Raw genomic sequence first — 25,125 nt, 5'->3', positions numbered from 1 at the left:
GAGCAGTTTGCATATTTAAAGACCTGAAAGGACAGCATCAGCTGCTCTAAAAAACGGACATTCACGCTCCGGGACGCGGTGTCCTGACCCCCCCCCCCGCCGGCATGGCTCGGGGGTGTTGCCCGGGCGATCAGGCCGGCGGGCGCTGGGCGGCCAGCTCCTCAGCCTCGTCGCGGCTGTCCCCAATCTCCGCCAGCGTGCGGGCGAATCGCGTCCACTCGTCGCTCCGCGGAACTGCGATCTGCTGTAGGGGGGAGACAGACCCATCACACACGCGGCAAGGCCTGTACCAGCCCTCTGTCATTACCCCCGACGGCCGGGGGGGTCACGGGATCACAGGCAATTTCCCAGCTGTCACTGAGACGCGACCCCTCGCTGGGAGGGGTCAGGGGCTACAATCGCGCTCTCTATCTGCGCTGCACTGACACAGACACTCAAAGCGCCCTGTAAGAGCCCATCCCCAGGGACTTCCTCTCTCACAAGGGCCTAATTGTGCAGCACCGGGAGAATCGGGGGCATTAGGCCTTTTAACAGAGGCCCCAGATACGGCCTTTGCACCTATATCTGTTAGGGAGAGCCTCACCACAGCACAGTCCCACCGAGACAAGCATGCATTGTTCAGCCGTGGAGAAATGTTTATTGTAACAATTAGACCTATTATGATGTGGAATAATGCTGAACAATAACTGCATATTTCCCAGAATTCAAAAAGGAGCTAGACGGATTTTGATGCAAAATCTGATGGAAGGTTGTAAACACGTGTAAAGCTGCTGTTTGAAACAGGTCTGACGGCTGCACGCTCCACATTTCGACACCCCAAACACACAGATCTCTCACTCCGCACCCACCTCTCCGACATCGTAGATGAGGATGCGGCCTTCGGAGTCGCCGGCGGCGACCTCCTTCCCGGAGTGGGCCCATCGGACGCGGTTCAGGGCGGGGCTCCCTTCCACTGCAACGCTGGCTGTGGGAACCTGAAAAGACAGCGCTCTGATTGGCAGAGTTCAGCTTGGCCCCGCCCCATTCCTGACCTCTCTGAGAAGACAGTGCTCTGATTGGTGCAGCTCAGCTCGGCCCCGCACTGTTGCTGACCGCTCTGACACGACGGTGCTCCCTGCACTGACACCGGGGACGGGCCACAGTGAAGTGTAATGACACAGGCCCTGCGTTAATGCACACAGGCCCTGCGTTAACGTGCGAGCCGCAGGGGTGATTATAATAATGACCTGCGTGCCGCGGGGTTCCTGCACCCTGCAGAGAGCTGCTTTAGGCGGGAGGAGGAGGAGTGAATCGCCCGGCTCATACAGCCGGTTCAGACGCTGTTTTACCGCTGGAGTCAACGCGGATGAGAGCCGTAATGACACTGTGTCAATGCCGGTGTGTGTGTGTGTGTGTGCGCGCATGTTAGAGAGTAAGTGAGTGAGTGTGTGTGTGCATGCATTAGAGGGTCAGTGTGACTGTGTGTGTGTGTGAGAGAGTGTGTGTGTGTGTGTGTGTGTGTGTGTGTGAGTGTGTGCATTACAGAGTGAGTGTGTGTGTTTATGTAGTTACCTCGGTGTCGTTGTTGAGGTTCCACAGGTCGAGGTGGCCCACTCCATCCACACAGGCGAACAGGGCAGGGTGGGTGGGGGACCACATGACGTCGTACACGTAGTCTGAGTTATCCTCAAAGGAGTACAGCGGCCTGTTGTTCTGCAGCGCAGGAGGAGACATGGGGCCGTAAACGCTGTCACTTTGTAACGCGCTGTCAGAGCCCAGCAGCACGCACACACACACGCGCACACGCATACACACACACACAGTCACTCTAACATGTGCACGCACACACACAGAGGCAAACACACATCTGCAAATACACACACTCTCACTCTAACACACACACAAGCAAACGCGCACACACGTGCAAGCATGGACACACATACTTGTACACTCATGGATGCACACACACACACACACAGATGAACGTGCTTGTGTATGGACACACATAAATACTCTCTGACAACTGCTTTTACAGTGAAGTCAATGCACCTGTTACAACCCCACTGCAGAGAAAAGAGACCTGAACGAGTGTGAATTAATTAAATCCTGCTCTCAAACCAACCCCTGTGTAGGTTTGCGGGTTACGAACTCTCTGCAGACGCAGTGTAATCGGATACGGTACCTTGGTGCTCCACAGCTTGACGGTCCAGTCGAAGGACGAGGTGACGAACAGGTGTGAGAAGTCGACGGGGCCAGCGGCGGTGTGGCAGTGCACCCCAGTGATGGGGCCGTGGTGCCCCTCGAACACCTCCCCGATCCCCGCTTTGCTGCAACACGCGTCAGACGGGAGAGTGCGTCAGCGCTCAGAGCGCACAGCGCTCCGGAGCTGGAGAATAAATACGCTGTGCTGTCTGACCGTGGAGCTGCGTAAACAGGCCGCTGCGTAATTACTAACCACCCAGCCCAACAGAAACAAGCTCCAGGAAGGCCAGAGGGGAGCATGCATCTCAAAACCTCTCCCAACACAGCCCAGTCCAAGTAAGTGCCACAGACACAAGTAACTCTTTGGGGTCAGAACATTCAGGATCCATGTGGGGCAAGAACAGAAAGGAGATATATTTCCCTCTGACACATCCAGGGTAGAACTACCAAAGCAGAAGTTTGTAAAGCTGTTACTAGAATCAGGGCCGCATGTTAGCGCTGCATTTTTAGGATCTCGCTCTGATGATTATGTGGATCAGTAAATATGAAGAGTGAGCAGCTTTACTGGTGTTTTACTAGTGTTAATAGTGTTATAGTAAATAAAGCAGTTAAATTTGCAAAGCAAAAGCCATCACCGTCCTACACTGACTCCTGGCCCCCAGACCAAAGGAGTAATGCAACCCAAGCAGTGTGGTCACATCAGTGCCTCTCTCTCACAGAAAGACATGTCAAACTCACATTAAATCTGTGCCTCTCTCTCACAGAGAGACATGTCAAATTCACATTAAATCTGTGCCTCTCTCTCACAGAGAGACATGTCAAATTCGCATTAAATCCGTGCCTCTCTCTCACAGAGAGACGTGAAATTCGCATTAAATCCGTGCCTCTCTCTCACAGAGAGACATGTCAAATTCGCATTAAATCCGTGCCTCTCTCTCACAGAGAGACATGTGAAATTCGCATTAAATCCGTGCCTCTCTCTCACAGAGAGACATGTGAAATTCACATTAAATCTGTGCCTCTCTCTCACAGAGAGACATGTCAAATTCGCATTAAATCCGTGCCTCTCTCTCACAGAGAGACATGTCAAATTTGCATTAAATCCGTGCCTCTCTCTCACAGAGAGACATGTGAAATTCGCATTAAATCCGTGCCTCTCTCTCACAGAGAGACATGTGAAATTCACATTAAATCTGTGCCTCTCTCTCACAGAGAGACATGTTAAACTCGGTGACATTACACCAGTGCTTCTTTTTCACAGGGAGAAATGTTAAATAGCATGCTGAAAACAAGCTTTAGAAACTGTCTGGCACTCCTAGAGGGATTGGTCACCACGTTCAGACACGATACATGGTTGGGCAGACCCTCTTCTCAATGGACAGCTATACCACATACTGGCAGATAGACACTGATTGCGACAGGCAAGAAATGCAGCCAGCCAAGAGGAGCTGGTCAGGGGTTTAAGTCTGATGGCAGGAGATCAAGTGCTCGATTCACAGGCAGTGAGGGGGAGAGGGTTATTTGACTGTGTGTTTTGGCTGGGGTTGACAGGCCTCTTCAGTGTTCTGTGGGTGGCCCGAGGGGACCGGCGGGCGGGGCCTTTTGGGAGATGTGGCAGGGGTACAGTAAAACAGAGGTGGGCACCTTCCATGACGGCAGGCAGTGTAGACAGATCCATCCTCGCTCCCGACCACAAAGTTGTTGACATCTCCGAGAGGGAAAGCCATGCAGGTGACAGCTACAGCCTTAGACTGCTTAAACACCAGCTCTAGGCTGTCCTGCAGGGAGAGGAGGGAGTCAGAGTCAGGCCTCTCTCTGTCCCCAACACACACGAATACACACCCACACACACACGAATACACACACACACACACATGCACAAACACGGACACACGCTAGCACACACACATACACATACACACACACTCACACAGCCCAAATAAAGTCACTTGTCGGATTAGTAATGTTCACATTAAATTCAGCTAACACTTCATAAATGATTCATATTTGACACATTTGGAGTTTGGCAGCAGTGTTGGAATGAAACAGCACATTTCCTACAATGAAAGAAAAACAAAACCAACATGGAAATTCCCAGCACTGTGATCCAAACCCGCTGTGCCCTGAGGGCAGGGCTGAGAGGGGCGTTCTCGTTAGCCCTAACGCTGTGGAGCGGGGCGGTACCTGAGATCCAAACCCGCTGTGCCCTGAGGGCAGGGCTGAGAGGGGCGTTCTCGTTAGCCCTGATGCCGCGGGGCGGGACGGTACCTGTGGCTGGGACAGCATATCCAGGCTCCAGGAGCACATCTTGCCGTCGGTGGAGATGCTGATCAGGTTGTGGGCGTTCTGTGTGCCCACCACGTTCACACAGTACACCGGGTGCTGAGCAGGGAGGAAGCAACACACCATCTGTAGTCATATTACCATTCACCAGCACTGTGACCCACCACCCACAGGAATACATTACCCACAACTCCGTGCACACGTGTAGCACAGGGCTACACCACAATCTGCTTCAACATCATAATGTAAACAGCCAGTTAAAATAAACCATTTCATGCCATTAGAAAATAACAGCAGAGCAGAGGACTGAGAGACTGCACAGCGCAGTAACACGCCTGATCTCGGCTCCCTCTGTGCGTGGAACGGCGCAGTGCGTCAGGAGAGCGTACCGTGTGTGCGGCCGCAGACAGCGGGGTCCTCTGGACGGGGGTCCTCTTGTTGCTGCGGTTGTCCCACAGCACAATCTGGCCCGAGTAGGTGCCCCCCACCACCAGGTTGGGGTGGAATTTGGCGAAGGCGGCGGACATGACTGCAGACTGTTCGGGGTGGGGTGGGGGGGACAGAGAGAGAGAGAGAGAGAGAGAGAGAGACAGAGAGAGAGAGAGAGAGAGAGGGGGAGAGGGAGAGGGAGAGGGAGAGGGAGAGAGAAAGAAGGAGAGACGGAGGGAGAGAGAAAGAGCGGGAGAGAGAGGCCCATAACACGGGGGTTAGCTGCACTCGGCACAAACAGACCACAGCACAGTGAGAAAGCCTGGGACTTCAGTCAGGCCATGTCACCTCCAATCAAAACCTGCAACGCTCCATGCAAACAGCTCCGGCACTTGCTAAAAATAATATACACCATTCAAAAGATTCATTCATTCAAAGAAATCCTGTACGCTTCCACAAACGCTTATTTTTCTAGTGCTTCATAACCCAGCGCTTTCCATAACTCAGTGTTCGCGCCAGAGCAAGCCGAATTATGACAGGGTGCGTCCGATATGATTTACGTCCATACATTATTAATCCGAGTTAACAGCGTGTCATTGTCGGTGGTAGCCCATGTGAAATGATTACACTAATGCGGCTTGGTAATCTTTAAACATCTAATCATACTTAAGCTTTAATTCATACAAGTGGCTTGGAAACAGTCGGAGAAAAGAAATCCATTTCCCACTGGTTTTCAGGCCGGGAGAAAAATGAGTTCACACTTGTGTTCTGTTTTATTTGTCTGAGTAATACGCCTCGGAGCGGATCTGTTTTGGAGACGCCACATGTGTTCCTGCTCAGCCTGTCGTGTTCTGGGAACTCTGGGCGGGCTGTCTGACAGAGGCTGCCAGCAGAGTGGAGTGCAGGGGCCAGCTCCTCCATCCCCACAGGAATATCTCTTTCACATGGGGTGCAGAGCCACGCTGCGTACTTAAACATCCATGAACCTTAAATGCAGCTAGGCTCTCATTGCAATCATTTGTGACATCACTTTGTGGAGGGGAGGGGGAGGAGGGCAGAGAGAGGTGGGTGGGGCTCAGGGAGAGGTGGGCGGGGCTAAGGGCGAGTCGGGTAAAGCAAATGGATGAGAGAGGCAGAGCTCAGGGCAAGGAGGGTGGGGCCCAGGGAGGGTGGCAGGGTCTGGGGCAGGGGAAGTGGTGTGCCCTACCTGGCAGTGGAAGACGTACTCAGGCGTGGTCTTCTTGTACTTCATGTTCCACACCAGGGCCACGCCGTCGGGCTCGTGGGGGGCGTCCTCGTTGCTGTTGTACGAGGCCACCAGCAACTCGGGGTACTGCCGACAGATAAATCACAAATCAGCACAGATGAGAGGTGGAGAGGAAGCTGCTGTCACCCCCGGGGGCTCGGGGAGTGCCTGCCGGAACACGTCAGACGCCCCTCCTTACGATTTACAGCCGGGAAACCCCCTCCACCCCAGCTACACCCCTCTACACCGCCCCTTGCCCTCCCGACAGCCTCCGGCACACGCATGCCCGCTACCATGGCAAGGTGCAGAAGAGGTCTGCGGCAGGGCTTTCAGAAGCGTGGAAATTCAGGCCTGGTTCACCACGCAGCCTGACAACGCCACCACAGACCGTGAGTCTCGGCACTATCGCTGGTGAGTTACGCACTCAAACGCTTACTAAATGTAAACAAACCGTTAACCTCTGACCCAAACCCGCATGGAAAGTGAGGTTTACGGTCTGCGAGTGCTCTGCAGTGCCACCTAATCAAAGCCACTGTCAACATGCAGGTCAAACCTAGAGAATAAAATCACTATCAGTGCCAAAAGGAACTGCAGACCTTTTAACCTGCATAGAGAGTGACATCAGAGAACAGGTGTCACGTCAGAGAACAGGGGTCACGTCAGAGAACAGGTGTCACAGTACTGCCTGTCTTGTACTTGCCTGCCTCAGAAATCCCACAGAGAAAATGATCGGAAGTGACCTCCTCCCTACAGCATCATTTAAAATATACAGAAAGAAGGTGTGTGCATGATGGCAGACACCACAGACTCCAGGCATGCAGCTGCAGCAGATACAAATAGCGTGAGTCTCTGCACTGTTAAGGGGAAGTGAAATGTAAAATGACTTCATTTCAGTCTAAAATCCCTGCTGTGTCCCTTACCTGAGGGGACCAGTCCAGACAAGTGACCACTCTGTGCTTGGACCAGTGCTCATCCATGAACTGCCTGTTGAGACACATCTTGGCCCCCGCCTGGATCTCTCTGTGTAACACACGACACAGAGGCATGGAAACGAAGGGCACCAAGCCAATTCCTGAATGATCACATGACCCTGCGGAGGCTAGCGTGGGAGAGTTGCTGTATGACTTTCATACTAATAGCAACAAACATTATATGAATCATGAAAGATCTCTGATATCATAAGACAAGGATCTCAGAACCACTGCATCTCTACGCTGGAGTTAACATCACAACCAATACATCTCTGTTCTGCTTATTTACAATATCATTGTTCATCCAGGTGACATACAGGTGGCCTATATGACTATGGGTTTTTACTTTCTATCAATTTATGCAGCTGGATATTAAATTAATCAATTCAGATTAAGCACCTCGTTCAATGGCACCTCTGCAACCTTCTGGTACCAGGTTTTCTAACAACTGCACCACACTACCACATCCTGATCTCTGCAGTCTCCTGTGCCCCCCCGCGGCAGCAAAACGGGCCCGGCGCGGACCGTACCCGTCCTTCTCCTCCAGGTCGCGGCCGCTGTAGTCGAAGAAGACGTCGACGTGCTCGGCCAGGGCGCGCTCCACGACGCGGGCGCTGCGGTCGAAGAAGGAGGCGAACTCCTGCGAGTGCAAGATCTGCAGCTTCTCCTCCTCCGTCAGCTCGTGCGGTGGTGCTGGAGAGACAGGCGTGCGGGACTCAGCGGTCAGCGGCCCGCGGGCGGAGCGGCCGATCCCCCTCACCCCCCACCTGGACGGGGCCTACCTTCCTCCTCCTCCCGCTGCTCCGCCAGCTCCTCTGGGCCCTCCAGCACGGTTTTTGGGGGGCTCATCTCCTCCTCCTCATCTTCCTCTGTAGAGGACACAAGAATCCTCCTCAACACAAGCTTCTTGTGCCACTTGTTCCCCGCTCTATGCTTCAGACCGCAACTGTGCTGAACAGGGCAGCAACAGACGGCAAATCATAGACAGACACTTTAATGACAGGACAATAACTCCGTAAACGTGTGTCAGTATAGAGAGGTTGTGCCAGACAGGGAAACATTACACTCATTTAGCAGACACTCTTATCCAGAGCGACTTCCAGCACAAGAGAACAGACATGTATACGTTCAAGCTGAATGAACAACACTCCCAGACCAGTGAGTGTGAGCACAACAACGATCAAGCCCTACCATGAGTTAACTTTTGCTAACCTGACTAAACAGCCTAGAAACTAAGGGAGGCCAAGTGCACACACTACCACATGCAAAAACATAGCTCAGTGCTGACCAATGGACCGGTGTGATCCTCTTTAACCAGCGAATTTCTTGGAAAAACACTGTTACACATCGACAGTGAAGGTCGGGATCACTGAGCTCTGAAGGGGACGTGAAGCCGTAAGTACTGTCTGTAATGCCTTTTCTGGTCCCCGGCAGTGAGTCACATGGCTTTTCAGTCAATTTATCTATCAGAGCACCTCTTTCTGCGCCCTCCAGAGAGATGACATGTTACGCAGTGCTGGGCAGAGTACAAAAGGAAAGTCATGCTGAAATTATAACTGACACATATACAGAGAGCTGACTGGTGCCACCAAAGAGAAGATAACATGGCCAAAAAGGCAAAACAGTTATTAGTAATATTACAGCAAAGAAATGCAATAACAAATTACAAAAATCAAAACTCACATTTAAAGGAAATCATGACAATATATAACTGAATATATCAGGAAAACTGAATTCAAATTTAAATTCCAATTTAACTGAAGAAAGATAACAGTAAAAGAACAGATAATATCATCACAAGATCACCAGATAAGGGATAGCTATATCAAAACAGAAAGGAAATTAGCCAATTTAAAAAAATGCACATAGAACACCAGCACACAGCTCTTAAATGATTCAGCAGTGTTGCTTTTTAACTGAATTCATTCTCATGTCGTTAGCTTACATCTTGCCAAATAAAACCGTGTCTGATACTGTTCACTGTCAAAGGCTGGACCGTGGTACCTTCCTGACTGTCACAGTACACTCCCACCCTCCACTCTGCCTTATTTTACTGAGATGTGTCATGATTGTTGGCTTTTTTTTGCCTGTGTTTACTTGTATGTGCAAAAACAATCCCCTTTTACAGGTGAATGAAGGATCTATCCATGTCTCTGGGCAGTTGAGTTTTTTCACATGGGTCAGGCATCCCAGGGTGGTGTGATCTGACAGAGCAAGGTGTGGCGAGGATAACCTGTGAGTTAGTTTTACTGTTTCTGCAGCAAATTCTCTCGCGTCATTTCCCCCTTCCATCACCTTGCTGGGCGCTGCGCGGGCCTGCCTGGCTTTGGGAAATGACTCTGTCTGCGACCCTCGCGGTCGTTTCCCTCAGCTACACGACACCCCCCCCCCCCCCCCCACCCCCCAAAAAAGGACGCCCCACTGCAAAGCGCAGGCTGCAAAGATTGTCATTTGTGTGGAAGGAGAGACCCGGCAGGGGTCCCATTCAGCGGGGGTGGGGGATGGGGGGCTGTGGGGAGCGACACTTGTTAGAGCGGCCATGTCCTCCACGTCCCAGTAACGCGTCGGCCCCTCTCCCAGGCCGGGGGGCGGAGAGCAGCTGCCCGCACCCCTCTCCCACCGGCTGCCCCAGCTGACGGAGCCCCGCGGGGGCAGATGGTGCCGCTGGGATTGTCCCGTTCGGCTGGGGAGGTGGCACGGCGATGGCACCAGGGTCTTCCGCCTGACCGCCCCCAGTCAGTCCACTCCCCAAACAGCAAGCCTGCGCAATTACCCTCCCTGCGGGGGGTCCCGGGACAGCTATTCAACTTCCCGGGACTTACAACAAAATACAGCTTGTAGGCCTAACCAGCTGCCAAGCCACACACACACGCTCAGTCCAGAGCATGTCCTTTTTTAAACATATATCCCAGCATCCCCCCCCCCCCCCCCCTTTCTCAGATACACTGAGCTTCTCATACATGCATTAAGGACGCATGAATTCCGTGCTTTAGGAAACGAATGAGTCGACAACACAGAGGACAAGCATTTGCTTTGCCCTCACATAATCAAGCTGATAACATCACCTGCCAATATTGCTCCAAATGACTGTCATCTCTTTACGTTCTGATGGGTATACAGAACCGGGCTGACGGCGCAAGCCACATTTCAATATATGCCAGCGCTCAGGAAACCAAAGGGAGAAAGTTAAAAATCTCTCCTTTCAAGGGCCTCAATAAGGCTTAGAGGAAAACAGTAATCAGTGTCTTTCAGCCAGCTCGGCCACTCTCGTCAGACGCGTCCTCGTCAATGCGGCCAGAGCAATCAACCTGCCAGGCATTACCAGCGGAAAGACAATCTGAAAATAAAGGGTGTGATGCACCTGCCAGCAGAAATGGCCATTTGGACAAGAGCTAGTGATCTTGGTGACCCCGTCAGGGGGGTGGGGAGGTGGGGAGGGTGCAGGGAAGAGAGGGGGACAGAAACATTTAACAGAATTCTCAGAGATGGCAAATCTCCCACACGCTGGCACCTCCCCTCAGAGCCGACTCAATTATAGCTTTTGTGCCACTTAAAAAGTGAAAGCTTTTCCTGGGTAGGGATAGTGCAGGGGGTGGGGGGGGGGTGCTAGGGGGGGATAATCGAACAGAGGAGCATAAAGACGTCCTCTCTTTGTCACAGGACAATGCGTCCGTGCAGATGCAACGTGGAGCTCGCAGGGGTCCGGTCTTGTCCAAGTACAGACTGATGTCCTTTGTTCTGTGCTGCAGGTGTGTGTGTGTGTGTGCTCCTGGCCTTTACTGCAGGCACTGATCAGGACACTGAAATCTGACTTCCTCATTTGGGTTCATTCAGGAAACAGAAGACGTCCCGGCTTCCAGGGCTGCTCTTTGTGAATGAATGAGGGGGGACACAGACCCGCACTCGGCGCACGCCGCTGATTTGGCCCAGGACAAAGACTTTGCCCTTCGTCCAATGGGCTGCCTGCTTTACATCCCATTATTGAACTGTGAAAACATCCTGTCCTTTTTTGGGCTTGGAGAAAAAATACACCTGCCTACTTTTATTGCTCATGCCAGCAGTATGTTTTATGTTCTTCTCTCTGTCCTCTATCTTAACTCAGAAGTCTAATAACAGCTGAAATCACACCACAGAGAGCACTTTTAATACAGAAGACACAGGTGATTTTTTATTTTTTTGTATGCGCCTGCATGAATATTCTCGCTATAATACACAGCTCAAATTTAAAGTAGAAAGACAGCTCTTTGTAAAAACAACAAACACAAATGGAATTTCTTCCTTTTTGCTACAGGACAAAGCGTGCTCAGTGACTTTCACGGATATTTTTTCCCATATTGAATTTATCTAAAAAATATCGATGGTTTTTCCAGTAAAAGGCCTTTTCTTGGCACGTAGACAGACCCGTGCGAAGAGCTGCCGACTGAGCTGCTAATGCTCTCAAGCACAGAACTGCAGCTCCATGCGAAAGGGCCAGCACAACAGAGAGGGACCGCAGGGGACAGACACGCACGCACACACACACACACACACACACACTTACACACACTTACACACACACACACACACATACACACACACACACTTACACACACTTACACACACACACACACACATACACACACACACACACACACACACGCACACACACACACACACACGCACACACACACACACACACGCACACACACACACACACACACACACACACACGGCTGTTAGCACCGTGGACAGGCATGACGAAACACACAGGGACACAAATGCACTCCAGACCCCTGAGCTGGCAGAGGGCTGGACTATTCCCAACGAGGAGCAGGGGAAAAGCAGAAAGCTACACAATTAACAAGGAACTAACAGCTTAACTGCCATGGTGCTTGTCAGATTCACGCTAAGCTAAACCCTACTCTGCCACCAGGGCCTCGGTGGCTTGTGTTCTTAAAGCTTGAATTCCTTGTCACAAGGCCTGAAGTGAGTGCAGAACCAATTAACGTAAGTACCAGATAGTGTCTACCCCCCGTGTCCCACCTCTTAGTCAAAAACGGCAATGGCAAAGTTAACTTGCCCAAACCACCACCTCCCAGCCCCCATCCCCAGTTTCTCCTCAGTCCTCATACTGTTTTTCCTGATGGGTTTTCGGACTCGGCAGCGGAGAGAACAGGGCAGTGAATTAGGACGTACACTCGGTAATAACAGCACAGCGGAACAGCAGCGGGCCGCTGTCTCTCTGAGAAGCAGCTTCATCACGGTGAAATCATCTGTGAAATGGAATGCCTTTGTTAAGCGCGTGTACACACCTCCCAGCAACGGCTACCTTTCAGACACGCAAAACACACTCTGCAGAACTGTACCGAGGGCCCAGCTTTCAACAAAATATTCTTCAAAGCTTCCTTTACGACTGACCTGCAAAAGGGGCAGGGTCCTTAAATTACTTGATTGGCCATCATGCTGGCTGACATTTTTGTATGCATAAACCACACAGTGAAGGTGAACTGTTTCAGGTATTGGTAGAGCTGTGTAAAGCAGTCATACATGAGATGGATTATTCACTGGGACTACATATTCTCAGGATTGTATTCATAAATTAAACCCGTTACAATATAGATTTTTCGTGTTGCTTTGGCCACCTGGGGTTTCTTTCTTTTTCTTTGTGATTCTTAGTCGCTCTGTTGAGGTAGAACAGGAACTTACGTCATAGAGCTTCCACTCCTGTATTGCGTTAAAGGTTCACTGCATCTCACCGAAGAATAAAGGATCATCCTACACCGTTCTTGCGAGCAGAAATACCACGATATGCATTTTTATCAAATCCCTTCTGAGGAAAGGTGGTAAATCTCCTCTCCCGGAGCATTTAATCAAACAATACAGGCAGTTACAGGGACTGATGGGCAATTACAGGGTAAAAGGTGATTACATTTAAAGTAAGGCACTTGTAACAAGTGGCTATTGAGTTCTTTCAATGATAAAAAGTACTGCCCTTCTTCTGAATTCCAAGTGATTAAAACAATCAGATTTAATTAAATCTCAAATTTACTCAAATGCTCCAACCTCTTGTGTTCCTGGAGCCTTTTTAAACAGAGATCTAGTCAGACCACTCCACAGTCCTATTGGCTTGGGAGCAGTGTCATCAGACCTCTGAGCTTCTCTCCAACCAGGAAGAACACCAGCCACACTCCAGTATTGTCCCCAGCGTCCTCTGAGCCTTAACACATTTTAGCAGCTGTTTGTTGGGTCAGACATGACGTTTCTGTTCAGACAGGACCCGGACGACGTCATTTTTAAGACTAAATGGATTACCGAATTTCACACCTTCCTTTCACTGTGATGTCATTTCGCCTGTTGTTGGTGCAATCCAGGCCTGTGTTTAAGGCCGCCTGACTCAGCTGCCAGATTTCAGGTTTAGAATCCATTTTGGCATCGTTTTGGTGCTCGGCGCTTTCCGACACATTGTGGCTGAACCCCCTCCTGACTGTTACTGAGGTGTGAAAGAATGTCCCACTGACTGCAGGAAGCTTCTCCCCCCACCTGTGCAACACTTACAGCATTCAAACCCCTGCCAAATACGCAGGCTTTGGTAAAAAAGCTCCGACTGAGGCAGGGCAACAGCGATCCCAGCCGAGCAGCACTCAGTAAGCCATTATTCCTTCACGTGAATGAGGCAGCCATCAAGATGAATGAAACAGAAACATCTTATCTTTTTAAAAAAAAATAAAGACAGTTCCTGTTAAAGGAGGGGAAGCATAAAGAGAAACAGGTTTCAGTTTGTTTATTTTTTGAAGAAAACGGCTGAAATGTCTGTCTGTCTTTGACACCCCGCCTTACATTTAGCCGCATAGAGAGGGGACCTGGGAATCTCCTCGGGGTCTCCTGGGGGGGTTCTGACAGTACGCCGCATTAACGGCATCCCGCTGAACGCCGCAGTAACGGAAGACGGGGGCCTCGGGAACGGTGGGAGGAGCCCCGTCTGGGCGTGGCTCGCCTCTCGCCGCTGACCTCCCTCCGTTCCCCCCCGCCACCGCACGGCGCATCGTCTCGCCAGCGTGACGGATCAGTCGAACCCACGCCGGCGTGCAGGGCCACCCGCTGCACCCCTCCATGCGAGAGCGTCGGCCGCGGGGAGCAGAGAGGGAAGCAGCAGAGCTGACGGGATGATTGCACGGTGGCAGGGAACGGTGTGTGCAAACCGTCCGTGTTTAACGCGCTTTTACAACGCCCTGGACACAGCAGGAGCATCCGCATGCTGGAGGGCAACGCGGTGGCTCTGTGTTGTCCCCTGCCTTCGTCTCTGCTTTCCCACAGAGCCACGCAACGTGTCTGCAGCCAGACCGAAGCAAGTCCGTTCCACATCCTCTGTGATCAACCATCACAAACCAACTGACTGGTTTCCAGTGCAAACATTACATTACATGTACTGTCATCTGGCAGACGCCCTTATCCAGAGTGACTTGCATAGGTTACAATTTTTTCACGTTATCCATTTATACAGCTGGATATTTACTGAGGCGACTGTGGGTTAAGCCCAATGGTACAGCAGCAGTGCCCCAAGCAGGGAACTGAACCTGCAACGTTTAGGTTACGAGCCCTGCCCCTTACCACTAGGTCACAAATGCGCACATTTGAATTCTGCGGACAGGTAAAATGCAAACCAGGTACAGCTGGCGTCCATCTTTAAGAGCAGAATGTCTCTCTGAGGGAGCCGAGCCCATGAGTGTCACTAGCGGGCCATCGGTGACAGCAGCCCCGCTGGGCATGAGGCAAAGATGCCTACAGTCAACTGTGCCTGAGTGTGCGAGATAACGTCTCATCACCAGCGTCACCTCACACGCTGAGTGACAAATTCAGAACGTTTATAAAGACACCTCTTTTGATCCTTCATCTGACTACGCTACGCAGGACTGGAACTGGAGTTCGGCTCCGTGGCTCAGACGAATGAGAACAGAACAGGGAACAATGTAATGGCTGTGTTTGCTGTACATGTACTCCACATCGGCAAGCAAAGGGTCACTGCAATCACAATATTCAACCCTTTTTTAAAGGCTCGCACAAATAGCCACATAAAAACTACAGCACCGCAATTACATACATCTCGCCATGCTCCGCATGCATTAGTAGAACTCATTCCATATCTCCCCCAATCTCCCCCCACCCCAAACTGCAGACTAATTACGCGGTAGGACCCTCTGGCTCAGAGAGGGCTGGGGGGCTGGCTGGCTGGCTCTGTGTGCGAACTCAATCTTTCCTTTGCCTTCTTATGTTTCCCGGGCCCCTGCAATTTTCCCTGGCTTTCATCTCTGGGCTCTGAGAGGGCAGATCGTTTCCACTCTCCGCTCGCTTCCTGCTCCCTCCCGTCTGATCACGCGAGCCGGCCGGCCGCAAAACCACGGCGCGGCGGGCCTTTGACTCCCGCAGTGACAGGACTGTCCGGTGCTGTCCGGCACTGTCCGCGCGTTTGGGGCGGAGACAAACCCGAACTCGACCGCAGAAGCGTCAGAGGCCTGGAGCTTACCTTCCTTTGGCTGCGTTTGCACTGGGGTCTGCGTCTCCTTGCTGTAGGACACTATCTCCCGCGGAGCGAAGTCCACCTGGGTCACCTTGGCCATGGCCAGCTTCAGGGGCCCCCGTCTGAAGGCACAAGACAACGTCAGAAACGCCACAGAGCACAGAGATGCTGGAGAATGACAGCTGCACTGAAGATTAAACAGTGTGTGAGGCTGAACAGAGTGCAAGGCTGGAAGTGCTGTACTAGTGAAACGCAGGTAGACTCATGCCCACGTATACATTTCTGACTTTTAAGCTAAAACTGTATGAAAAGAAGAATATGAACTCTGGGTGGAAAGGTTTTAAAAAGGCTGGGGAGGGAAGACAGGGGTGGGAGAACTGCAGCAACCAAGGTAAGAGGAGAAGGAGGAGAAGAAGGAGGAAGGGGAGGAAGGGGAGGAAGAGGAGGACGAGGAGGATAAGAAGGACAAGGAAGAAGGTGAGGAAGAGGAGGAGGAGGAGGCATGGTGGAATGAGGTGGCGAGCAAAGGAAAGAGGAAGTGGCCAGTACCCGAGGTCAGAGTCAGAGTGGAGCAGGAGAGTGGACGGGTCAGAGTCCCAGTGCAGAGTCCTGGTTAGCGCGACACCAACAGGGCAGCGTTAGTGAGGAGAAACAGTGCGTTAATGCACAGAAACACACCGACACATTCCCGCACACACACGCAGTGCTATGGGGTGGAAACGTGGCGGGGGTGGAGAAACGCACCCCCAGAGCGCGGGGACACCCAGCGGACACGCAGGCCCTCAGCGTGAGGCGGGCACAATTTCGGAAGGGTTCAGACCCCGCATGTGGCAGGCTGCGATCACGTGCAGCGGTGATGGCCGTGGGCAGAACACATGACTTCCATGTGTGTCGGAAACGGCCGCATCGGGAGGGGAAATGACTCAACACGTAGGGCCTGGAGGAGGTGGAAGAGCTCCCTGGCCCTGGCGGGACACTGGGGGGGCTAGTGTTTCCAGGAGGGGGGGAAAGGGCTGTAATTAGGGGTTAAGCACAGCCTCAGGCACCACAGCACCCAGCTCTTTTACTATTCATGTAATGCACTCCTAATTAACCGCGGCGCAAACAAAATAAATAACCACACCGCTTCTTACCCTGTCAGAGAGAATTAGGAACTCCAATACAGCATTCTCATACTTCACATGGTACTGTGGCCAGGTCATGATGTTGTGACAAAAATTCAACCTGCAGTACTTAATTGAGCGCCTTGTGTTCTACCCCAAGCTGTTTGAGTCAAAGCAGAATGCTTAAAAAAGCTTGAAATTAGAGCTGTGAGCTTACAGACAGCTGGGAAAGTGCTTTTTGCATTAAACATGTAGCATAAGGAGAAGTCAGTGGACTACACAAGCACCAAAATGGTTCTGACAAAGTTCTTCTGGAAAGATCTGAATGTAATAATGGGATTTCTCTGCAACAGGACATTCATGTGACACACATTTCTCTCAAGCAAATTTTGTCAACCATTAAATGTTGTGGAAGGAACTGGAGTTTTGTGACAGAGAAAATGTTCACAATAGGTGTAGTTTAAGACAGGATCTATAAAGCGGGCAGATACAAATAAGACTGAAAGAATGAAAATCTACAGTCTAACAATTGGACAATATTTTGGGTGGTACACCACGCAAATCTGCAAAATGTAATCACAAGATTTACAGAAAAATATCATAAATTTAACTTTCATATGCGGAATAAAAACCTGAAGGCCATACTTTGTCTGTGTAAAAAGTCTGCTTCATCTAATAAGGTAAGACAGTGACAATCACTGCACAGCACCATGGATACACATAACACACTAACAGAGATGATGAACACCTCTTTCAAGAAGATAAGTTACCCGTCATTACAGACAAAAAGGGAGAGACGACACAATTACCCACAAAACCCCACAAGCCACCACACAAAACAAAGTCATCTCCGTTTAAACTCGCATTCCCTGCTCTGCCCAAACCTGTGTGCCCACAGAACACTCACACATCCATATTTAAAATGATATAAGCTTCTCCCCGGTGGAGACACTCTCTCTTGGGTGTGCCCACAATTACAAGCCGCACACTCTCTGTCCTCCTTCACGATTACAGAGCGGAGCGCTCCGGCTTACAGGTAAAGACTCCTGCCCGTGGAAGGGAGAGCGCGCTGTCATTAGGACGCCGCGCGGGGAGATTATACCTGGGTCCCAAGGCGCCGTCAGCGGAGTCCTGGCTCCCCGCCTCACTCGGCGTGCCCGCAGACTTGGAGGTCGGAGACATGGGGGGAGGGGCTAAATAGCGAAACAGACAGGTATCCGTGGTTACAACCCGCAGCAGCTGGGCTGATCACATCGGCGCAAAAGTCATCGAGCGTTGGGGGGGGGGACGGCGCGGGGGTTACGGGGGATTCGGCAGAGGCAAACCAAAGAAGCAGGGACACATGCCAAAAAGACGGGGAAAAAAAAACAACACAAAAAACGATGGAGGGGAAATGAGCAGCAAGAAAGAGAAGGAAAAAAAAAGTTAAACTCCATGCTTGGTTCTCATGCAGTGATGAAGTTAAGAAAACAAACACACAGACCACTGGAGCACTGTGGATGAATACCACAAAAGACCACAGCAGGCAACAAGTAGCAACAGTCACCAACATTAATGCTGGTTTGATCCGTACAAAATCTTATAATAATACCTAAGCACATTACAGCAATATAAATACACAACTGGAACAAAGAAGTCAATTCACTGTTAGTATCCTAACTGGATCAAGTAAAGACAGGGGAAACTGTAGCATTAGTGCATTGTGAAGCACAGGGAAGCATTAACACTGTGGCATGTGAGAAATGAGAGTTAAAACAGATGGTGTTTCATCTTTACAGTTTCCAGTCCTGATTTATTACAACAACCACAAATTGATTTCTGATTCTGTATTTGTCAAAAGTGTCATGGAAAAGATGTATATTAGTTTAAATAGCTGCCCTTTGTGTAGCAGCGTTTGATAAGAGCCAAGCAAAATGTGTCAGACGTGAGTGAAAGAGTGTCAGTGACATGACCGTGCAGGCTGGGACTCAAACATTACGCATCAAACACTGACAGGGCTCTGGGTTTTAAACCCATTTACACTGGGAAAGAAAATCAAGATTATACAGAAAAACATCTAACCGAGTCGACTGAAGGAACGGAATTGCGTTCTGTTACAGTAAACGATGTTCTCCACACTGCCCTCACTGTTACCAAAGCGACCGCCTCCCCGTCATGTGATCACCCGCCTCTGCTTGATTTTGCCCACAAAATTGCTGGCTTTACGTGATTCTGGTAAGGACACACAACTGAAATACTGCAGCTACCGTACACAGTTAGAAGCTGGGTGACTTTGTTCCAGGACCAATGTTAGAATGTAGCTGGAATGACTGACATGGGAAATGAACAGTGACTGTAAATACGCGCTCACCCACCAACGTATCAATAGTACACTGCGTTACAAGTGTTGCTTGGCAGATGCTCACATCCGGAGTGACTTACCTAGCTCATAGTGTTGTTGCCATGTAAAAACCTTTAAATGATGCTTGTAAAGCGTGCAGCTGAAACTCAAAGCCTTTGTGTACCATGTGGCGTGCGCTGCTCTCCACACAATGTGATGTAGCTGCTAAAATTGCATAATGAGCTCTGCCATAGATCACTTCTGCCCCCTACTGGTGATTCATAAATATCACTCCCATACCAAGACAGCGAGGACCGCTTTTGTATACAGGCAGGATGTGTGATAATCTGGTGTCGTTAAGAGCAGTTAGAGAAGGACAGTGTGACGCGCTGGAGACCCTCCGACCCTGCAGATGGCGCTCTCACCGACGGGCGCGTCCTGCGTGATGCCCATGCTCTGCAGCAACGCCTCCGCCTCCCGCCTCTTCCTCTCCAGGTCCGAGTCGTCCCGGGGCGGGGAGGGCTCCTTGGTCTGGTCGGCCTGCGTGAGACGCACAGCAGAGAGGCACTCGTGAGCGCTCACAATCAGGGGACGACTCAGAGGGGGATGGAGAGGCCACGCCCACTCTCGCACCCGCGCACCGGACCTCGCGCTGCACCCCTGACTGCGTCACAAACGAACGAGCAAACCCCCTGGGAGAAGGTGCCCCCTCCCCAGCTGACGGACACACTGAGGGCTGATTTACTATGACTGCAGTCCAGGCAACTCCTGCTTGCTGATCTGCTACAGTGGGTCCATTCTCCAGTGCGCATGCTAGGCTAGCTCCAGCTGAGTGCGGTGAGCCGCCTCCTCCCACGTCACTCACTCATTTCTGAGGCACGAGGGACGCTCTCTGCTGTGTGTGGCAGGGCACGGAGCAGCTTAATGAATTCAAATAGAGGGAGAGGGCTGAATTTGGGTGTGGAAGGTAAATGCTCCACAGGGAGAGGGCTGAACTTGGGTGTGGAGTGTGAAAGCTCCACAGGGAGAGGGCTGAATTTTGGTGTGGAGGGGGGAAAGCTCCACAGGGAGAGGGCTGAATTTGGGTGCGGAGTATGAAAGCTCCACAGGGAGAGGGCTGAATTTGGGTGCGGAGTATGAAAGCTCCACAGGGAGAGGGCTGAATTTGGGTGCGGAGTATGAAAGCTCCACAGGGAGAGGGCTGAATTTGGTTGCGGAGTATGAAAGCTCCACAGGGAGAGGGCTGAATTTGGGTGTGGAAGGTAAATGCTCCACAGGGAGAGGGCTGAATCTGGGGCCTCCAGGACACCTCCTCACCTCCTTCTTCTTGCGCTCCTCCTCCTTCCTCTTCTTCTCCTCCCTGATCTGCGCCAGGCGCTGTTTCTTCCTCTCCAGCTCCGCCTTCAGCTCGCTCTTCTCCGACATGCCGGCAAAGCTGCCGGACCCACAGAAACCCCAGCAAACATTAATCAGGGCGTCCTCGGGTTCGGCCGGTGGCACACAGCAGCGGACACCCCTCAAAGGAGGGGTCCCTACAGCTGAACACGTCTACACTACAGGGGGCATTAAAACTACACTAAAGCATTACTCAGCTGCTCATATGTTCATATCACAACATCACTACCATTTTCACACATGAATACACAATTTACATTGCATTACATTACTGTCATTTAGCTGACACTCTCATCCAGAGCGATTTGCATACAGTCAGTTACAATTTTATCCATTTATTCAGCTGGCTATTTACTGAGGCAACTGTGGGTTAGGTACCTTGCTCAAGGGTACAACAGCAATGTCCTAGCAGGGAATCGAACCAGGAACCTTCTGGTTACGAGCCCTGCTCCTTACTACTATGCCACACTGTGGTTCCATTTAAAAACATGTTTTTAAAAACATTAAAACTATGTAGCCTAATCAAAACTACATCTCAAGAATTAGATGCTAGTGAGATCAACACACATATTTCAATATAAAAAGTCAGACGAACTCAGTTGCTTATTGTGCACTTCTGGTGGGTCAAGTGAGAGAGCTCAAGAGCGCCCCCTGCAGCCCAGACCATGCCAGTGCTGGTTGTGAGCACCTGCTTGTTACACCTCTCTCCTGTCCCTGAGCCTTTCTCACAGACTCTGACTCTTTTGTCTCCTCTTTTTGCCTCCTCAGTCCTCTGCTCCACAATGCGGCCCTTGATTGCTCTGGAAGAGAGGCCTTTGTCTTTCCTCTCAGAGCACTCAGAAAGCCTCCATCAGACCACAGCACCTGACCCTCATCACTTCCTCCACAGACCACTTCAGGATGTTTGTCTGAATTGCAAAACTTAAAGCAAATAAACTCAGGGTGGCGTCTTAGAGACGGAGGTCTCTAAGCTTTTTATTGGCACAATACATTGAAAACACGGCTTAACAAATATATATTACTGCAGCCTGATAAAACCCAACATGCTAACACTAAAACACTGGCTGGAGTGTATCCATTATGAAGTTACTACTGTTGTACATAATTACACACACAATACATTTTATCTCACCTAGTAAGTTTTAAGAAAAACAAAAAACCTTAAAAACAAATAAGTTAATTATAAATAATAATTACAAGACACTTTCGTAATTGCTAAGTGGAGAAAAACAGGATAAACTTCTGGTATACATAATTAACATACGTCTACCAGTTTTACTACTAGATTACTTGACTTGTTTCACATAGATTGGAATGACTGAGATTATTGAAGACCACACATGTAAGACATGTACAAAATTTCAAACGCAATGAGTTAACAGTTTTGAATACCAGGACATAATAAAGAATAATCTATACAGATATTTCACTCAAACAAGCATTTCAAATAATGAATGGATTGCCAAGATGAATACCATCTTCATTATGTTTTTAATTGCACATCTTGTGTTGCTACTGATTATGTAGGAGCCCAAAACAAAAAGATATTGACACCATGTAGCAACAACATGCCCAGACAAATTTAATATATACATTCAAACATAACCATGTAAAAATTCCCTTATCACAGGGCACTGTGATATTGATTACAACATCAATTAAAGCAGCTCCATTTGTATCTGACACAAATTCAAACTTTGGATTAAAGATTACTGCAAACGACCATGTGTGTATCCATGCGTGTATCTCCGCTCCGCACGCAGTCGCCTCGTTGATCAGTCATGTCTCCGTCCTCCCTGGAACAGCTAAACTCACTTATTCCGAGAACTGCGCTTAGGACCCCGACACTTTGCCTCCCAACAGATGGCGTGCGGTGTACGCTCATCCCTCTGGCCGTTTGTGGAATGCAAGTGACTATCTCATTTGGGAGAGTTTAACAAAATCTTGTGGGCTTTTCGTGGACGTCATCAAATCTGGGCCAAATATATGCCACAGAACAGGCTGGCAGTATATTTTATAACCTTTTACGCTTTATTACAATTGTTGGTCTGCAAACAAACAAAGTGGACAATTAAAATGCAAGAGTACGGAAGCCCCCGTGGCCATATCAACGAAACAAACGTTTCTGCACAGCGCACTCAGCCCGTGAATCACGCTGCTCTTGACTGCTTGGCCTTTTTGCATATATTATCTCTTTTTAAAGCCTAGTTGTCACCACACACGTTGCCAGGCGGCTGATAAAGCTAGTTGTTAACTTAATTACACACAGACTGGATCTCCCCAGACACAGAGAGGAGTTGCCAAATGTCTTCTAGACGTAGGTAAGTGTTGCCAAATGTCTACCAGACAGAGGGGGAACAGTCGATGCTTGTAACATCTTAGCCACCACTCATAAAACACAGTTTAGGACTATTCGGATCCACTTTTTTTGCTGACTTTTGCCACGTTTTATCCAATTCACCAACTAAAGGCATGTCACACCAACATATTTCTCGGGAATCTAAATAATAAGGCGGATTAAGTGTGGTACCATATTTTGACACATGCCAAACGCTCTCACCGGGGCGCGTACACCGAGGCTACCAGCGGTCCGAGATATTCCACAAAGTTTTCTTTTTACAGTTCCACACCTGCCAGGTCATACCATTTAAAACAAATCACAGCGCATACAGTTTGTCAAAACAGGGAGCATGATAATATTCTCAGTGTGTTAGCGAATGTCCGTTAATTTGTACGTGTGTTTGTGGTCCCTCTCAAAAAAGGTCTTCATTTGCCTGTTTCTGCGTCTTGCGGAGCAGCGATACGCGTAAAGGGACCGCCATTCAGCCGAGGTCTTTCTGCGAGCGTTCTGACCGCAGATCAAGACTGCGTTTGCGAGCGGACCAGCTAAGACCGCGGTAAATAATCTTCAACAAGGGAGTGATGTAACAATGACCCAAGACCTGCAACAGCCGTGTCAGCCAGACAGCTCGTTAGTAAAAATTAATTTGCAAAATGATGGTCCACCAATAGAATATGCATTATTCAGCGATCTTCTCGCCGGCTGTTTCTAGCCTAGAAACTCCATGGCAGATGAGCTAGTTAGCTACCGTCGCTACGGACAGAACAACTGAACAAACGGAGGATAATTGACACTCAGGCATACAAAGTCGGTTTATAAACTTGGGCCCTTCTTCATATGACTCTTTTCGATCAATCACTCTTGATCGCTGAGCAGTGGTCCCACCCGCCTCCGGACCGATAACTGTCAGTATCAGCTTTAAATGGGCGTGAATACATACAGTGCACCTGGGTGAAAAAATAAGACAGCCAGCGATGCCGCCACTGCCACAGACATCTTGGTGAACGACATTTATAGGCAAAAAAAAGCATACTTTATCAACTACCTAAATACAGTAATGCCAACCTCCACCAATTTAAATACAGTTTACTAGCCTATCTGATCGGTCACCCGACACGGCCTATAAATGAGTGACCAGGTCAAGTGAAATAACCGCAGCAACGACTTTGTCAACTGCAATTCAGAAAAGTCTCCGTATCAGCGTCGTAGTTAGTGATTATACAGTTTATGGGTCACCACGATTGTCAACCAACCTGCGAGAGCTCCTTCACTTTATATCCGAATGTGTGCACCGAGCTTGAATTACTACGGTCGTTTTCTTTCGCGTTGTACACAAAGCTAAAACGATGGACAGCTACGGATGCTGAAGCAGGACATACGAGACAAGGGTGTGCTTCAAGCGCAACATGACCTCATCTCAAAGCCATGGACGCGCCCCAGTGACTTTTTGAGTGTCACGCTTGAGTAATTAGTTGTGTTCAAATCCACGGAATTGTTGGAGTGAGCAGAACTGTGAAAGACAGTGATACTTGTATTATGTTGATCCGACATTAACGCTATATGTTGTCATCAGATTGTTTGAGGTTTATCGAAATAGTACGTGAAACATAATATTTTATATTTTAACACGACTAATCAACATTGATAACAATTATGAAGTCATTTGTTATTAGCCAGAATGTTGACCATTGATAAATACATTACTCTGCTAAATGACAATAATGTCGGCAAATATGATGTTAATGGTCATCATGTTCAAATGGGCCTGGAATAATGAACTGTGGACAAGTTATTTGGTAAATTAAGATTAGCGTGAGAGCCAATGAGGTGTGTTCAGTCAGCGGCGAAAAACGTAATAACACTTGAGATGTTTCTGTACAGAGCAAGCCCTTCACTTTAAATATCTGCAAGGTTGCGAAAGCACTGCCAAATGAGCTCTACGAGGCGCCGATGGCTTTGTGCTTCCACCTAAGCACTTTCCTTTCAACGCCGTTTCAAATAGCTAGGAACATATTATATAAATGTAACCTTAATTTCCAGCTGCAGTGAACTGTGCATGGTCTCGAGTGTCCTTTCCATGTTTTAAAGGACAAATCCGTCTTTCCAGAAGAGAGGATTTCGTTCCTAATAATCACTCATTGACGGTGATTTTCAATGAATTCGAGGCTAATTCTCTACAGTGGCACTGAACACAGGATTATCGCTGTTATTCTTGGAGGAAAAGGTAACTTTGTATCCTTACTATAATTTTCCTGGAATAATAAAAAAAAATCAATTGAAATATATCATACCCTCTCAGATCAAAAAGTAATCCATCTGTGCACTCGGCGAGGTGACCTTATTTCACCAAAGACATCTAGAA

The 25,125-nt window shown here is 49.5% G+C and overlaps 1 protein-coding gene across 4 annotated transcripts; it reads right to left on the bottom strand.

The window, feature by feature from the left end:
- Nucleotides 1–124: 124 nt before the first annotated feature.
- LOC118785508 (dynein, cytoplasmic 1, intermediate chain 2a-like) lies at nucleotides 125–24,103 on the bottom strand. Of its 4 annotated transcripts, none has more exons than XM_036540205.1 (17): nucleotides 24,017–24,103; nucleotides 20,345–20,462; nucleotides 19,453–19,567; nucleotides 17,810–17,900; nucleotides 16,154–16,213; nucleotides 15,611–15,726; nucleotides 7,893–7,979; nucleotides 7,641–7,803; nucleotides 7,060–7,159; nucleotides 6,101–6,226; nucleotides 4,854–5,000; nucleotides 4,450–4,563; nucleotides 3,826–3,959; nucleotides 2,162–2,306; nucleotides 1,552–1,692; nucleotides 849–974; nucleotides 125–244 (listed from the first exon to the last, which is right to left on the bottom strand). In XM_036540205.1, exons 2-17 carry the CDS (start codon nucleotides 20,450–20,452, stop codon nucleotides 131–133), a joined length of 1,887 nt encoding a protein of 628 aa, XP_036396098.1. In that variant the 5' UTR covers nucleotides 20,453–20,462; nucleotides 24,017–24,103; the 3' UTR covers nucleotides 125–130. The 4 variants fall into 4 exon arrangements, with proteins under 4 accessions (XP_036396098.1, XP_036396099.1, XP_036396101.1 ...); XM_036540206.1 differs by having other exon boundaries at nucleotides 125–241; XM_036540208.1 differs by lacking the exon at nucleotides 16,154–16,213.
- Nucleotides 24,104–25,125: the final 1,022 nt, after the last annotated feature.

The sequence above is a fragment of the Megalops cyprinoides genome, chromosome 11, assembly GCF_013368585.1.
Source record: "Megalops cyprinoides isolate fMegCyp1 chromosome 11, fMegCyp1.pri, whole genome shotgun sequence".
Classification (NCBI taxonomy): Eukaryota; Metazoa; Chordata; class Actinopteri; order Elopiformes; family Megalopidae; genus Megalops; species Megalops cyprinoides.
This window is presented reverse-complemented; position numbering and strand designations above follow the sequence as displayed.